Genomic DNA, 15,080 nt, shown 5'->3' with positions numbered 1-15,080 from the left:
AAAACAATTTATTGTTTTTTAGAAAATTAGGATTCATAATACAACAATACCTAATACATAAATAACAATAAGGAAAACTGAAAGCATTTAACAGAAAGTTTTTAGGAGTCTCTAAAACTTGTAGTGACACCCTGTGACAGGCAAATATGTAATTTAGAATACTTAAAAAGTTTTAATAGCAAAAGAACTCCCTGTTTTAATGTGAATTTACATAACTACTGGCAGTCTTTCCTGTCCTTGGAAGCTTTCATTTTTCTGTACTCAGTATAAGCTGCTAACAGGGTGTTGAGGGAGCTGCATTTGTATTACTAAGTATAGACTGAAAGGAATATAATGTCAGGTACTCAGCATTATAGAAATAGTTGTCATCATTCAACACCTAGGATTCAAACCCAAAAATGAATCACCAATGCAGAAAGCCCATTCTCACTCATTCTCTCTCTGTAAGCCAAGAGCCCTCAAACCCACCATTCTTACTTCTCAGAAAGCTCTTTAGTTGATGGAAGAACTGGACAGAGATATTTTGCATTTTTTTTCAACCTCTCACCACATACTCCAGTTATACCTTTGCCTTTCATATTTTTCAGGTGGCAAAACAAGCTGCCTTTTGTAAACTGATGGACAGTGACATGGACACGAGTTACAACATGTAAATTAGTTCCTATGTAAAAACTGCATGGGAAGTAATTTACCATGTTAAAACAGGGGAAGAAAAAAAATAACCACCAAACACAAAGACACTGACACTAGATGAGCAATATTATCTTTTCCCCATCCTCACTCTTTTCTAGCTTGGCAGCTTTCTTTAAAGAAGGTGGGAGGGAAGAAGCTAGAAATACGACTTTTTCCAATTAAAGATCAACCTATAGGAATTCATGGCATCTGGAAAAGCTTTCCATTTGCCACTAGAACCTGTTTAGTTTAAAAAAATCCTCCATCAACCATACATCTGTACATAAACTCCTCATGCATTTTATAATTAGAGTAAGACAAGAGCTCTAATTAATATAAACATTAACTTCCAAAATACTCGCTTTTAAAAAGGACTAATTGCTTGACAGCCACATACTGAGGACAGAGGGAAGAGACTTTCGAGAGTAGTCTGCATTTGATTAACAACCCAAACACTTCCTACAGCTTAATAGTAAAACACAAAATAAAGCCAATTACACTTTTTGTGAGATTTCTGTAACATTCCGAGTCTCTTTCCAATTTATTCCCTTGCTGATGTACTGAATTAGCCTTTAATAATGAAACTGTAAGTTAAACACCTCAATTCACTACGATTTGACACTAACGCATTACTAACACACTTGACAGTGTACTTGACAAATGCTCTTCAATAAGCTGCCAATAGCCAGCTGACGTCCTTGAAACTACAATTTGCAGCATACGCGCCGTGTTCTCTTAAACATTAACTCCCATCCTCAGCGTGCATGCAGTCATTAACGATCTTCTTTACCGGTGCAAAGCATTTCACTGTGAGAACAGCCTTTCAGTTTTGGTTTGTCTTATATTTAAGCAAGCAGAAGTTTCTTTCACCGTGCCGGTACTGGCCATGCTAGGCATCAAAACGCACCCCAGCGCCGGTCCTTCTCTCCATTCGGAGCGGGTTCCCGGGGTGCTGTGCCACCTAGCAAATACCATTCCGCGAGACTGAAAGCAAAAGACCAATTTTTAAGTGCGGACAGGTGCCGCTTTCACCACAGCTCCGCAGCAGCACGGCCCAAGCATTCACCCCGTCTCACACCACCTCCCTCAGGGAACCGGGCCGGGCCACGCCAACACTGCTACCGAAGCTGCAGCCTTGCCTAAAGAAACAAGGCACGAAGCCTCCTGGCTCTGCCCACCCAGCAGCAGAGACGCTGCCATACCGGAGCACCACCAACGGCACCACCGGAGAAACTCCCAGCTGCTTGATGAGCGCCATTTCCCCTCCCCGGGGCGGGGCCAGCGCTGACATGGCGGAGCTCGGGGAGTAACCCCTCCCCGGGTCACGTGGCGTCCTCGCCGCGCCGAGCGCGCTCCCTCCCTCCCTCCCTATTCTCTACTCCCCCTTTCCCTTCTGTCGCCTGTGGGTGGCGCGGGGCCGGGAGGCCTGCGCGATCCCAGGGTGCTGTGCGCGGCGTGGGCTCCGCCATCCCGCTGGGTGAGACGGTTTGTGCCGGGGCCCTGCCAGCGAGACGCCGCACCGAGCGAGCCGCCGAGGGCGTGAGGGGAGAGCGGAGAGCGCGAGCCCCGCCGCCGCCGGACGGCCATGTCCGCGCGCAGCCGCTGAGCGGGACCGAGCTGCCGCTCCTCCTCCTCCCGTCCCCTACCTTCCCTCCCCCGCGCGGGCGCCCGCCCGCATCAGCCGCCGCCGCCAACATGGAGGCCGTGAACGCCTTCAACCAGGAGGTGGGAGCCGGGGAATGGGAGTGAGGGGAAGGAAGTGTGAGCCGGGTGGCCGTTACGGGGTCGGTGGCGGGGGGGTCACGGGTGGTCGCCATCACTCCGCCTTCAACCCCCCGCTCGGCTTCCGGCTCTGGGCCGCGCGGGCCCGGTGCGGCGCCGCCAGAGGCCTGCTCTGGGGAGGGCCCGGGCAAGCGCAGGGCCTGGCTCGGCGCGGGGCCTCCCGCCGGTCTCAGGGGCGGGCGAGGGGAGATCTCGTCTCCTGAGTAAAATGGAGGCGAGCGTGGTGAGGCCCGCCGCGGCGGTTGCAACGGCCAGGAGCGTTCCCTGAGCGACGCCGCAGCTCGCGTTCCCGCGTGGGCCGGGGGCTGAGAGGGAGTATTTGGGCCCCCATTTCTGTCCCCTCGTTTTCTCAGTTCCCTCCTCGCCCTGCTGGAGAGCGTTCGAGCTGGGATCTCTGTTACAAGGCGTTCCCGCTGCGTGCGTGTTGTTAAGGAGGGGGAAGCCGCGTTTCAGCGCGCGAGGCACTTTTATTTCCTCGCAGTGGTTTGGCGAGAGACGTGCCATGTGAACGGGCGGCAGTTAGGGTAGGCTGGAGGTTAAACAGGGAGAGGGAGAGCTGCGAGGGGGGCTATCTTGTTATAGAGACGAAGCGTGGGGATGGGACTAAGAGATCGACCCAAGCGCTAGAGACATGCAAGAAGCTGGAAAGAGTAGGGAGTTCGCTGTCCTTTCCTAGTACACAGAAGGTGTCTTACTCTGATTTTTTGCTGGTTCCTTAGTCAGCTAATCAGAACTGGAAACAAAATGGACTGTGGTTGCTTTTTACGTAGTATATAATAAAGTACTCTGGTCTCTATAAAGTTTTTGACACATGACTTAAAACGATTCTTAGATAAGATGACCATCCTGCCTCAGCTCAATGATTTGACTTTTGCGGATGCTGTATGGGCTATAGAACATGCATGTTCTTGTTGCAGATAATGGAAGTGAAGCTAGAACCTATTCCAGAATATTTAGTATGTTTTGAGGGTTAGGTTGCTGTGTGCATGCTTGCTGAACAGAAACAAGAAAAATGGCAGACTACCCTCATGTGATGAGGTCATGCTGTGTAAAGTTCACTCTCTGCAACTGCTTGTCATACTCACACCCCCCCCCACTAAAAATCTACTCATCTTTAGCGAAATTATAGAAGTACAAAGTGAAAAGTAGGTAGCGTGCACCTCCTGTTAACAGTTTTATTTTTGTTTATGTGCCCATGCTAGGGGCATATTGTGATATTTTGAAGGAGTGGTATGGAAGAGTACAAAGCAAGCTTCCCAAAGATGTTAACAGAACGGCATGCATGTGGCATTTTCAGTTGTCGTGTAAACATAGAAATTTTCTTACCTGTCTAAATATAAACAGAAGTTCTAGCAGATGACTGCTTCCACTTCATTTATTTGAACATGTTGCTACCTGATAAAACTTTATTGTACAGACAGGGCTTAGTGTTTCTCAAAGAATAAACCCCACTCCTTTTGCTGATCTGATGGTGAAAGTATGTGTGACTTTAGAGTGAGAGTAGTGTTTCTTGGTATTCTGTGACTAATCTCCATTTTAGAAATGGGCATGTTTTATTTCATACATCTTCCTCTCAGATGTAGTAAAAGTGTGGTACTTGTGTTTGATGCAGTCATAAATATTGAGTGAAATTCTGATGGCTGGCTGCTGAAAGGATTTCATTTAAACATCATTTATAGAGAAGGAAAATATAAAATGCCTGTTCTACAATCATTTGTATGTGTCACTAGTTCCGTAGGACTACTTAGGCATAAAGCTAGCATGTTAATAAATTCAGGGTTTGTGTAATTACTACATGTTCTCAGAAGGTGTGTTTACGATATTAGCTAAGAATATAAAAGTCCAGTTCTTAAACTGTCCTCTTAACTTTGCAGCATATGTTGCCTGAAGCTGTGAATGCAAAACAATGCATGCTAAAATAAAGTGTAAAGCACCACAAACTTTTTTTTAGGAGGGTAAGATTTGCAGGCAGATATTGTTCCATTTCTGGGCTTTCTCAGTGAAAGCGGACAAAGTGAAAGAGCTGTTTTACAAAAGGCCTCAACGTTATTCACATGATGGTGGGAATAGTGCAGGCCAGTGAGTGTGTGAGAACCCACTTTGTCTGTAAGACTGGCTTATAATGCACAGACATGAGGACTACAGAGGTACCAGTCTCTGTTCCCTGAATAGTTAATTATTTTATTGAGAGTGGAATAGTTTCAACAGTGAAGATGAGGGTATCTACACAATACTCTGTAGGTCAAGAATTCCTGAACTTGCTGGCTAGTTTGCTACAATACTATGGTAGACAGAATTATGGGTTTATAATGGCAACTTTAACTGCAGCCATGACTTTTGTGCTAGACTTCCAATGCATACTAGAGGCGATGTGCTTCTGGCTTTACTGTCTTTTCTCCTGTGGCTCGTTCCCAATCTTTCTGTGAAAGTGAAGGGAGAGATGCCACTTCTTAAGGTGATAAGATCATTTGGAATTTTTGGAGGTGGGTTCAGTAATAACAGCAGTTTCTTGAATGTGTGGAGGTCCCAAGTTCAAATCATGGCTGTAAATTAAGTATCCTCTAAGCTATTAGGTTGGTATCCTCTCCTCAGACAACAGCTTAGGAAAGTACCAGCAACACTTCTATTTATGCAATTTGAGCCATTTTGTTTTGGCTGAAGCTGCTCACCCATTCCAGTAGAAGCCATTAGTAGTTTTGGCTGACTTAGGTTCCAGTTCTACATGGAAGTCAGAAGCCCTTTGAGTTAATAGGCTTCTGGTGGTATGTACGATTATGTTGCAGTGAAGTAACAAGTTTGTGCCTGTCAGCTAACTGTGATAAGTATGTGATCTTAACTGCCCATCTGAATTGTAAGGTAAAACTTAAATATAAAGGTTAGAGCTAGGATGTTGCAGTTGGCAATTGTGGCAGGCTAGGAAGGAACACTTAGAGTCAACTAGTTTGACACTGGCAATGGGTGGTAACTTACATGGGGTTTGGTTGTGTTGTCCATTCCCTTAGTCTGTTCTTTAGACAAAGAATGTGTTAAATTAATAGTACAGTGTAAGTAAATCACAAAATGTAACTTGATAATGGTGCAAAACTTTGTTACATTTTTAAGAAAATGAAAAAACTTTTTTTTCTAACCCCTCAAAAAAAAAAACAAATGAAACAACAACAAACCACAAACAACCCACATACCCAGACTAACAACAGCAAAAAAACCCCAAAACCAAACCCAAAAAAACTCAACCCCAACAACAGCAACCCAATGTCACTCCCAAAAACCCATCAAGAAACCAACCCCTTCTCTCCCCAACCAAAACAACAAAAAAAAAAACAACCCAAACCCACACATCTACCATGGTTTCTAAAGGTTTTAATCCTTGTCATGTTTTAATTTAGGGGATATATGTTTCCTTTAATCTGAAAAACTTGAAGGATACTGGTTAGAAAAGTTTACTGGTTATAAAAAATTAGAAATGGAAATTTCACAGTCTTGCTGCTGGAAGTAAAGTCAATTTCCTATTTTGCAATCTTGTATTTGTATTGAGTAATGCAGTGTATTCACTTAATTGTGTGTCAGGTTAGTAACAGTTAATCTGTATCACTGAAACAATTGATATCCCACTTAAGCATGCCTAGATCACAGACAGGATAGATATTTTGTAGGCTGTTCCTTTCAAGTTAGTGCTACGTCTTTCTTCTTTACTGTTAGTCTGTATTCAGTGAACTGGACAGTGGTGGTTATCATCCGGTGTAGCTATCTTGCGCCAATGGTAAGACTTCATTTTGCATGTTCTCCTACAATCTGTTGCTCCTTGTTCTTCCCCTCCCCATGTCCTATAAATAGAGGCTAGCAGGATATCCTTCACAGTGCTTCTTCAGCAGTTACTGGAACTCACAAACCCCAGTTAGATTCCCTCTGCTGTATGGCAAAGCAGCAAGGACACAACTACTAATATCTGTGGTTGGAGGGAAGATTAATATAGTCTTTCGTGCATTTTGTCCCTTTAAGAAAATGGTGAAAGCTGCTACCTGTTGTTGCTGCCTGATATGATTCCTATACTCCACTAGGTGCAATAAGCTGTATTTTTAAGTCCGTGCTTCCTCCTGCATGTCCTGAGGGTGTGCTTATGCAGCAGTTCAAATGCTATTTGGACGGTGTAGAGGGATATCAGAGAATGCTACTAGTCCCTTTTTTAAACTGTGAGCCCTAGACATAAATTATTACAGAAGTAGTGTGTGGCTCTTCTGGGATGGAAGTTGCTTTGTTGCTTTTTTACTGTATCATGGTAATTGAAGGCTCATTATCGCTGTGATCCAGAAATTGCTTTGTCTGTTGCTTATGGACTGAGCTGTTTCTAGGAGTATTGAAAGCTGTAGTAGAAATTCTTGGTAAGAGAAGAAATGAGATGGAACAGTTTTTCAGGAGACATGCTGGACTTATGAGCACAGCATTGATACTGAGAGGCAAAATAAGTTTCAAAAACATTTGTGTAGGAAACAAAATTCTGTTCCATGTACTTCGATGATGTAATTCTCATATGAGTATCTTTTGTAAAGGTGTTCCTCCTTAGTGATTGAGAATTTGTGAATGGTCTTTCCAGGCCACAGAAATAGCTTATTTGGTGATGTACTATTTAGCTTCATTGCCTGGGGTTCATATGTGGTCAAATTTAAATCTCACTGTATTTTCCAGAGGATGTAGCCTGACAGCCATGAATCTTACGGTCATCTCTTACCTTTGGCAGCCCTTAATACTTGGTGTGCTTCACAGCTGGCGGTCAAGAATTTAAAACTGAGACATAACTTAGCAACAGAAGTTTAGTAGACATTACTATCTTTTTCATTTTCTTAGTAGCTTAAGGAAGAACAGGGACCTGAAGAGGAAAGGAAGCAATGAGTTTTATAGATGAGGGAAAATGTATGTGGTTAACAGATTTTCTTTGGACCTATGTGTATTTTTTAAAACGTATGACCTTTTAAAAATCTGTAAAAAATCTAAAAATAGTAGTGGCGTTTTGTGAACAGAATAGTATGGTATCTGTGCTTGTTAGTTGCATCTTGAATCCTTTTTTACTACAGGCACATGGACAGATACGTAAAGTTATACATCTGTATAATAATAAACTTCTAGTTTGTCTCTATTGAGTGGTTTCTAAATGTGTAAATAAAATACATTCAAAAAAATAATGAATGAATGTACAGAGTACTGGCACTGTCGTGTGTGTGTGGAGCCTGCTGAGAGAAATGTTCTTGGACACTTAAGACTTGGTGAAATTACTGAGGGCATGTTAGGCTACTCTGAAAATTGGAAAAGGGAAGAATGAGAGTATTGTAACAGTGTCCTGAGTACTTGATATCCACTAATCACTAAATACTGTGTTTCTTTCAGTAGATAATGCTTCTATCTGTGTTGCTTCTTTTCTGTGGGTTTTATTAAGTCTATAAAACAGAACCATACACCTTTTTTTGTGAGTAAAGAGACCTTTCTATGGCAAAGAAACTTCAGTAAGAGAATGAAGCCAGGAAACTCTGTTCAAGTCTTAAAGGTATTTTTACCTTCCTGCAATGTTACCTCATGCTTAAAACAGATAAATAAACTTAGATCACCATCAAGCTTGAGACACACCAAAGGATATAAGCCTGATCTTTCTGTGCCAGTGGGATATGTCTCATTGGATGACACTGTCTCACTTCTTCCCTAGCATTTTCAGATATAGAGAGTGTGTAAACTGCCTTTTTTCCTCTGACCATGTCTTATGTTTTTCCCTTGGAACCCGTGTTCCTTCTCTACTGGCATGCACACATCACTGGTTTTGCTTTTCTTGTGATGAATTCAGTGTAGTATTCCTACATTTCAACTTGCTCTTATTCTGAAGACATGCTGTGACCAGACATGCTGTCTTTTTAGGATTCTAAGGTAAGACTGTGAGTAAATTTGGAAAAAGTTATTCTCCCTTTTGCTTCAAAAACCCATATTCTCAGGTTTCTGTGTAAAATAAACCCTCAAAGGTGATTAATTGTAGAATGGCAGAAATTAATAATTTGCTGCTTGAAAGACTGAAAAGTGCAGGCCATCATCCTGTTCCTTCTCCCATTACCCACCTCTCCTAGTACACCTCACCAAGGCTTAGGAACTCTGCAGTTTGAGTTGAAAGGCTTTCTTAGTTCACTCCTGCCACACGTTTCCTGTAGTATTTGGTACTTTACATTGATTTTTAATTTGGGATTGTTACTAGCTTGCTCTTTAAATAGCAGGCAGTATAGTTGGACTCCCTTTTACTATCTGCTGTGGTTTAATGAGTGGCTCATCTTTGTTAATTTAATTGCATTTATTAGCCTGAAAATGAGCAGGTGATTTTTCTGCCTTTGAGGTTCTTGGCTTTATAGATATTTTATCCTGCGCTTCAGTACTGTTGTGAAAAATACACAGAAATACTCCTGAATCAGTATTTTCTGGATTGAGTTTAGTAGGCTCTTTAATAACTCCACTTTTCTTGTAGTACAGGGGTTGATATGGAGCAACAAAGAAATTACTTCTTTTGAAAACATGGTTTTAAAAATGTGCCTCTGTAGCACAAATTTTCAAATACAATCAGGGAAGCTCCTTTCCTACATTTGAAGGAGAAATGTGTGGGGATTCAGAAGTTGAAATTGTATCCTAAGCTAGAGCTTGTGTAAAATGAAAGTGTGGGTTTTCTCATGCTACTTTCAACAGGTGTGGCAATTATAACCTAAATATGAAAGTTTTTCTTACAACTTTTGCCTTAATGATTTTGATAATGAAGATAGGTTGAGAAAGTTGAGGCTGTTCAGCCTGGAGAAGAGAAGGCTGCGTGGAGACCTCATAGCAGCCTTGCGGTATCTGAAGGGGGGCTATAAGGATGCTGGGGAGGGACTCCTCATCAGGGACTGTAGTGACAGGACAATGGGTAATGAGTTAAAACCTCAACAGGGGAAGTTTAGATTTGATATAAGGAGGAAATTCTTTACTGTAAGGGTGGTGAGGCACTGGAATCTGTTGTCCAGGGAAGTTGTGAATGCTCCATCCCTGGTGGTGTTGAAGGCCAGGTTGAACAGAGCCTTGGCTAGTGTGGTTTAGTGTGAGGTGTTCCTGCCCATGGCAGGGGGGTTGGAACTGGATGATCTTAAGGTCCTTTCAACCCTAACTATTCTATGATTCTGTGATAACATTTTGTGTTTAAGCCTTTCTACTAGTTTTTCTATTTTTTTCCTCTTAGTGTATGAAAGAATCCACATAGACAGGAGGAGACAATTCTTAAACTATTGAAATGATCAAAACTGAATGAAGATTCATGTTTTGAATAGTCCTTGGGTTAATTAGTTTCTGTGTAAAAATAAAGTTTCACTTAATTTCTTTTTCCCTGCTGTCTTTTGCTGAATGGTACCCTCCATCCTAGTGAACAGGGCACCCTGGGTGGTTTTCCTTCCCAAATCGATGTATTGGGTGTGGTGGACAGTAGAAATAGAGACAGAGCTAAAGTGCTTTTTTCTTTAGCCAGTGGTGTCACTGTATGGGGAAGGAAGGTAGAGAACAACTAGTAGCTGTGGCTTTTGTTTGTTTTTCTCCAAACATCCAGTTATGGGCCATAAAAGCAGGGAGTCATTTCTAGCAAGTGAAGCTTTGCAGGGCAGACCATTCCAGGCACAGGCTCCTGTTGTGAAGCAGTAAATTGGAAACACTCTGAAGCTGCAAAGTTTTGTTGGCATTGTTACATCCATTAAATTTATTTTTTAAATAAAGTGTAAGTTTTTGTGTCTAGGTTGTTTCTTGAGCTGATCATGGTGCCCTTTGAGGAATTACATGTATTATTTGAAGGACTGCCCTTAGAAAGCACTGGGGTTTTTTTTTCATACACTGTTTGGGAAATTTGTATAAAAGAAAATCCAAGTCTAATTGAATGTATGCAAATGTAAAAGTACATGGGTGCCTTACTGAACAGTTTCCCCTTCTAGCAGTGAACATCCATGAGGAACCAGTAAGGTTGTTAAATTTTAGATTTACCTGTCTTTAAAACATGATTTTGACACATTTAACTACAATAGTGAAAACTAAATAAAAATCAAATTCACAATAGTCATTTGGTATTCTAAAATATTACAAAAATTTAAAAAGGCAACAAAGTTTTGATGTGCTTTTCCAAGAGATAATGGTGGGTGTGTGTGTGAAAAGTGGGCAGAACACATGTATATTTATACACATACACATGTATGTGTGCATACGTATTTGTATCTAAAAATGTTTGTGGCTCAGTTTGATGCATGTTTCAGCTGTAGTTCATCCTGAGCTGGAAATATCTCTGTGTACTGACCTCATTGCTTTTACTGTGTTTTTGTTGCTTTTGCAGAGTGCTGTCTGTAACAGCAAAGGAAGAGTTTACTGTGCTCAATCCTGTTCTTCCAAAGCTCGTTTATTTCTGTGTTATTAGGCAAAGTTTCATCCTCTCATGTTCTTTAATGACTTCTCCAAGCTGCCATATTCTTTATTGCATCCTCTGTGGCTACTTCAGCGCATCCCACTGATTTACTTTTTCCTGCCCCAGCATTTTCTTCTCCTTGGATTTATTTTATTTTTTTCAATTGCCCCTCCCAACCCCCACTCCCTTTGTTTCCCCCTGTTGAAACGTTGTGCTTGGGATACTTTTTAGGACACTTTTATTTTTGCTGCCACTTATTTATTGCTGTCTTCTGCCTTGCTCTCAAAGTTTCGTGGTTCTCTCTAGCTATATTCCTGAAATATGAATGCTGAAATGCTGCTTTCATAGTGACTTATTTGTTCTCGTTATATGGGACTGGCTCCTTTTGCAGGAGGACCAGTTGCTTATTGGTGTGTAAAGGAAAGGATACGGAGTGCCTGTCCTAATGTTTTTTCCTCCTCCATCTCATTTTTTGAGCCTCCTGGTGGTTGGCTTGCGGGTGTTGAGTTTTGGATTTTTTTGTGTCTTTCGTTGCCTCTTAAAACAGATTTTCCTGAGTTTTAATAATAGCACTGACTTTGTTCACCCAGAGTCTTTGCACTTATTCTGAAGAAATATAATTCAAAACTGAAATTAAGCTTTTTTCTTTTTTTTTCTGCCCAAAAAACAACCAATCAAAAAACCCCAACCAGCCAAGTCAGCTCACAGGCACATCTCTCCTTCTATCTGTCAGTTTTTATTTGTCCGTGCTGTGATTTCTCAGCAAGCAGGGATGTTAGCTGAAATACCTTTTACAGCTTGAATGGCTTGAAAAAGCAAACATTCTGGCAATAGAACTTGCCATTTATGGTGCTTTGTAAGGGAAAGTCATGGTCTTAACTTGATGTTGTTGGAAAAGGTGTCTGGCTAGCACTGTCTTGAAGGACAGTTTCTTCTTTTGTATCTCTCACAAGAGGAACTGAATTAATAAAGTACCTTCTTCTCTATTTTATTGGTGCAAGGCTTTCATTTTGTATTGCTGGAAGTCTTGTTATCACTTTACTTGCCTTCAGGTATTTGGCAGAGTGTTTTTATCTTCTGCATTGTTTTTCTCTTTAACAGGGGCAGTAGATAAATCTATGTAATTTGGCCACTTCACAAGTTTCTTGGAATTTTAATAGAAAAATAAGAGATACATTTTTAAATGACATCTTACTTTGCATTACACTGTCAAATGAAGATACTTTTTATTCTCTTGTTTTGCTTTGTGGCAAATAATTGATTACATTTTTGGCTTGTATTCAGAGGCTCTTTTTTATTTATTGTGAAGAGCAAAATCAAATTAGGTAATGCAGAACCATTTTTTTTGTGATTTGTGGGGAATATTTCAAGGTAAAATGATTATGTGTGCATAGGAAATATTGAAGATCTGACTGTTTTTTTGCACTAGATAAATCACAACAGTATAATGATTCTATCTTTACTAAGTAAGCCACAGCTTAAATAATAAGTTTATGGAAAGAATAGAAAATAGTGTTTAATGAGGAAGAGCACCTAACCATGATCTGTGCTACAGAAGGTGGAATTCAAAAGTAATACTGGGATGTCCTAGTTCCTCTTTCTGCTTGGAAGATGGGAAGGAAGATTGGAGAAGAGAGAATGGTCCAGACAAGCCAGTGTTGATTATACTTCAATGTCTAATGACTAGTAGAAGAGAAGTGTGTATAGCATGCCACAAAAACATGGTGTAACATACAGTGTAGCTTTTGCAGCTGATAATTTTGCAATGTGCATTACAACAGCAGCTTATGGAATATATGGGATTCACTGTGGATCCAGAGTAGGCGGAGTGGTCTGTAAAGCGGCGAAATGTGCCTTGGATTTTGGTATTTTCTTGTGTGTGTGCAAGCATGCTTATGAGTGCCAGTTACTTAAAAACAAACCTCCGCAAATCCCTTATTTCCCTGTTTTCTTAAAATGCTCTACAGGAAGCGAAGTATAATACAATTGTCATGCTGTTCAGGTGGTGCTGGGGGCCTGAGGAAAATGTATCCCTCTTCCTTCAGCTTCCTGTGTTCAACCCTGTGTGGATATTTCATCAGCTCTGACAGTTCTGTGTGCAAGTTTCTCTCAGTTTCTGAAATGTGAAGCTGATACTTGTTTCCAGAGTTTATGGTCAATACTGGCAGACAGTGGTGTCTTTTCTGAATACTTAGGTTCAAGAATTTTTGAAAGTGTTTTGTAATAAATTTCCTCACACATGAGGTGTAAGTCATGGTGATGCTATCTGTGAAAATAAAGTTTGGGGTTTTTTTGCTCGGAGTCACACATTCAGATTTGAAGAGATGAACATGCTAACTGTATCCTCTGTGTTTTGAATATAGAATATGCTTTCTGTGAATTCAGACTTTAAAAAAAGCCCCAAAATGAGTATTTAATCTAGCACTGCAGAATCTCTTTTTGTGCTTAATAGTTCTGGTAGAATAGTACTGATCTTAACTTCTGATATGATTAAAACTCTCTAAAATAGTGTACTTGGACTATGGTTATAGAAATGAGATCAGATTTATTCTGTAAGCCAGGTTCACAAAGCCTAGAAAGGCTGCCTTTTGGCCCCTGAAGGGCCAACCAGCATTGTGGCGATACGCAATGTGGAATATTAGTAATCAGTCAGTTCTCGGAGATGTTATCTTTTTGGTTAATACATTTTAAATGCTTGTTTTCTCTGTTTAGCTCTTTTCACTGATGGAAATGAAACCTCCTATTTCCCGAGCAAAAATGATTCTCATCACGAAAGCTGCCATTAAAGCTATTAAGGTAAAGTTCAGTAGAACAAACATGAAACTGTAACAGTAGCAACGTTTAATTATTTTACTTCTAAGTAAAGACATCTCTGGATTTCCCACTCATAGCTTCATGGATGTTTTCTTCTAGTTGGCATTAAGAATGTTATCTAGAAATAAGTGGGTGGTGAATATCATCTCTTGGTTTTGGACTAGTAGCATAATGCTAGCTTGATTTTTTATTCATTTTTCTTTTTCTTTGAATCATTGCTCTTTAATGCGACACCCACTAGGATGCTGTGATTTCTATGTAATCAAATGTTAAATGTTGCAGGATGCAACTGCCCCTTAAGAGCGTATTAAAATGTAGCAGACTTGTGTAGAAAGTAAATGCAGAAAGCTCTCACTAATACTCTAGAAGCAGTGTGTCTTTTGTGTATGCACTGACACGCATCTGACAGAAAGGATGTCTTGTTTTGTCTGTTCCCTTCATGAAATAGTTTCCTCTCTGCTTGATAACATACTTCTTGTTGGAATGTAACTTAAAATACTTGGTAGTCTTTCCTAAAAGGTAATAAGCACAAAGTGCTAAAATACTTCTAAAATGATTTGGCACTGTTGCGTAGATAAATTAATTTGTATTTATTTTCCAGCTGTACAAGCATGTTGTCCAGATTGTGGAGAAGTTTATCAAAAAGGTAAAAAATAAAAAATAATCTACTGATAAAGATATTGTCTGCATCCACTACTAGATATTACTAATAATGCTAGTAAATGACAGAAAGGGCTTCTGTTATTTGGGGTTTGAGGGGGGGAAATTCTGTCTATATAATCTCCTTTAAGTTTTCTGTAGTACATTAAGAAGGGGAGAAAAAAATTTTGAAATTTCCCTTTCCTCCTCTACCCAGCAGCTGGGGAGGAAACTGAAGGTACTGAACTTCCAGTTAATCTTCACTGGCTAAGATAATACATATTTTCAGAAAATACAGTTTTCATGCTTGCCTAGGCATGTAGAGAGCAACAGGCTAGAGTGTAATACTTGCTAAAACCAAAGTATCATGCTGCCTAAATAAGTTCTTCTGAGTGAAGTGGGAAAAACATGCTTTTTCATTCAGAGGTCTTCAGAGAGCTCCAAGGAGAAGGACTTTCATTTAATTCTGGAGAATTGGTGGAAGTAGCTCAATGCATTGAGTGTGAGGTAGCTTGGCAGAAGAGTTGTGGCAGTCTGTACTGTAATGTGACTGCAAACACATCTACTACATGTTATTAAGCTAAAGGTACCTTAAAAGCAGTGATTGAGAAGATAAAGGCTGTTCCAAGCTATCCATGTACATTTGCTCTGTCCCAAATGTGAAAGCATGTTTTTCTCCTTTCTTTCCATTTCTATACACAAAACAAAAATAAAACACTACATAAAACAAATTAATACTTTTTATTTT

At 40.6% G+C, this 15,080-nt stretch overlaps 1 protein-coding gene across 3 annotated transcripts in view; it reads left to right on the top strand.

Moving 5' to 3' along the window:
- Nucleotides 1–2,068: 2,068 nt before the first annotated feature.
- SCAF4 (SR-related CTD associated factor 4) overlaps nt 2,069–15,080 on the top strand; it is a 43,326-nt gene continuing 30,314 nt past the window's right edge. For all 3 annotated transcript variants that reach the window (XM_065676801.1, XM_065676802.1, XM_065676799.1), the window contains exons 1-3: nt 2,069–2,397; nt 13,592–13,675; nt 14,295–14,339. In XM_065676801.1, coding sequence (XP_065532873.1) covers nt 2,368–2,397; nt 13,592–13,675; nt 14,295–14,339 — 159 coding nt within the window. In that variant the 5' untranslated portion in view covers nt 2,069–2,367. The remainder of the gene's footprint in view (nt 2,398–13,591; nt 13,676–14,294; nt 14,340–15,080) is intronic.

Source organism: Lathamus discolor, chromosome 4, assembly GCF_037157495.1.
Source record: "Lathamus discolor isolate bLatDis1 chromosome 4, bLatDis1.hap1, whole genome shotgun sequence".
Classification (NCBI taxonomy): domain Eukaryota; kingdom Metazoa; phylum Chordata; class Aves; order Psittaciformes; family Psittacidae; genus Lathamus; species Lathamus discolor.
The sequence above is the reverse complement of the archived record's forward strand: the minus strand, read 5'-3'. Positions and strand labels throughout refer to the sequence as shown.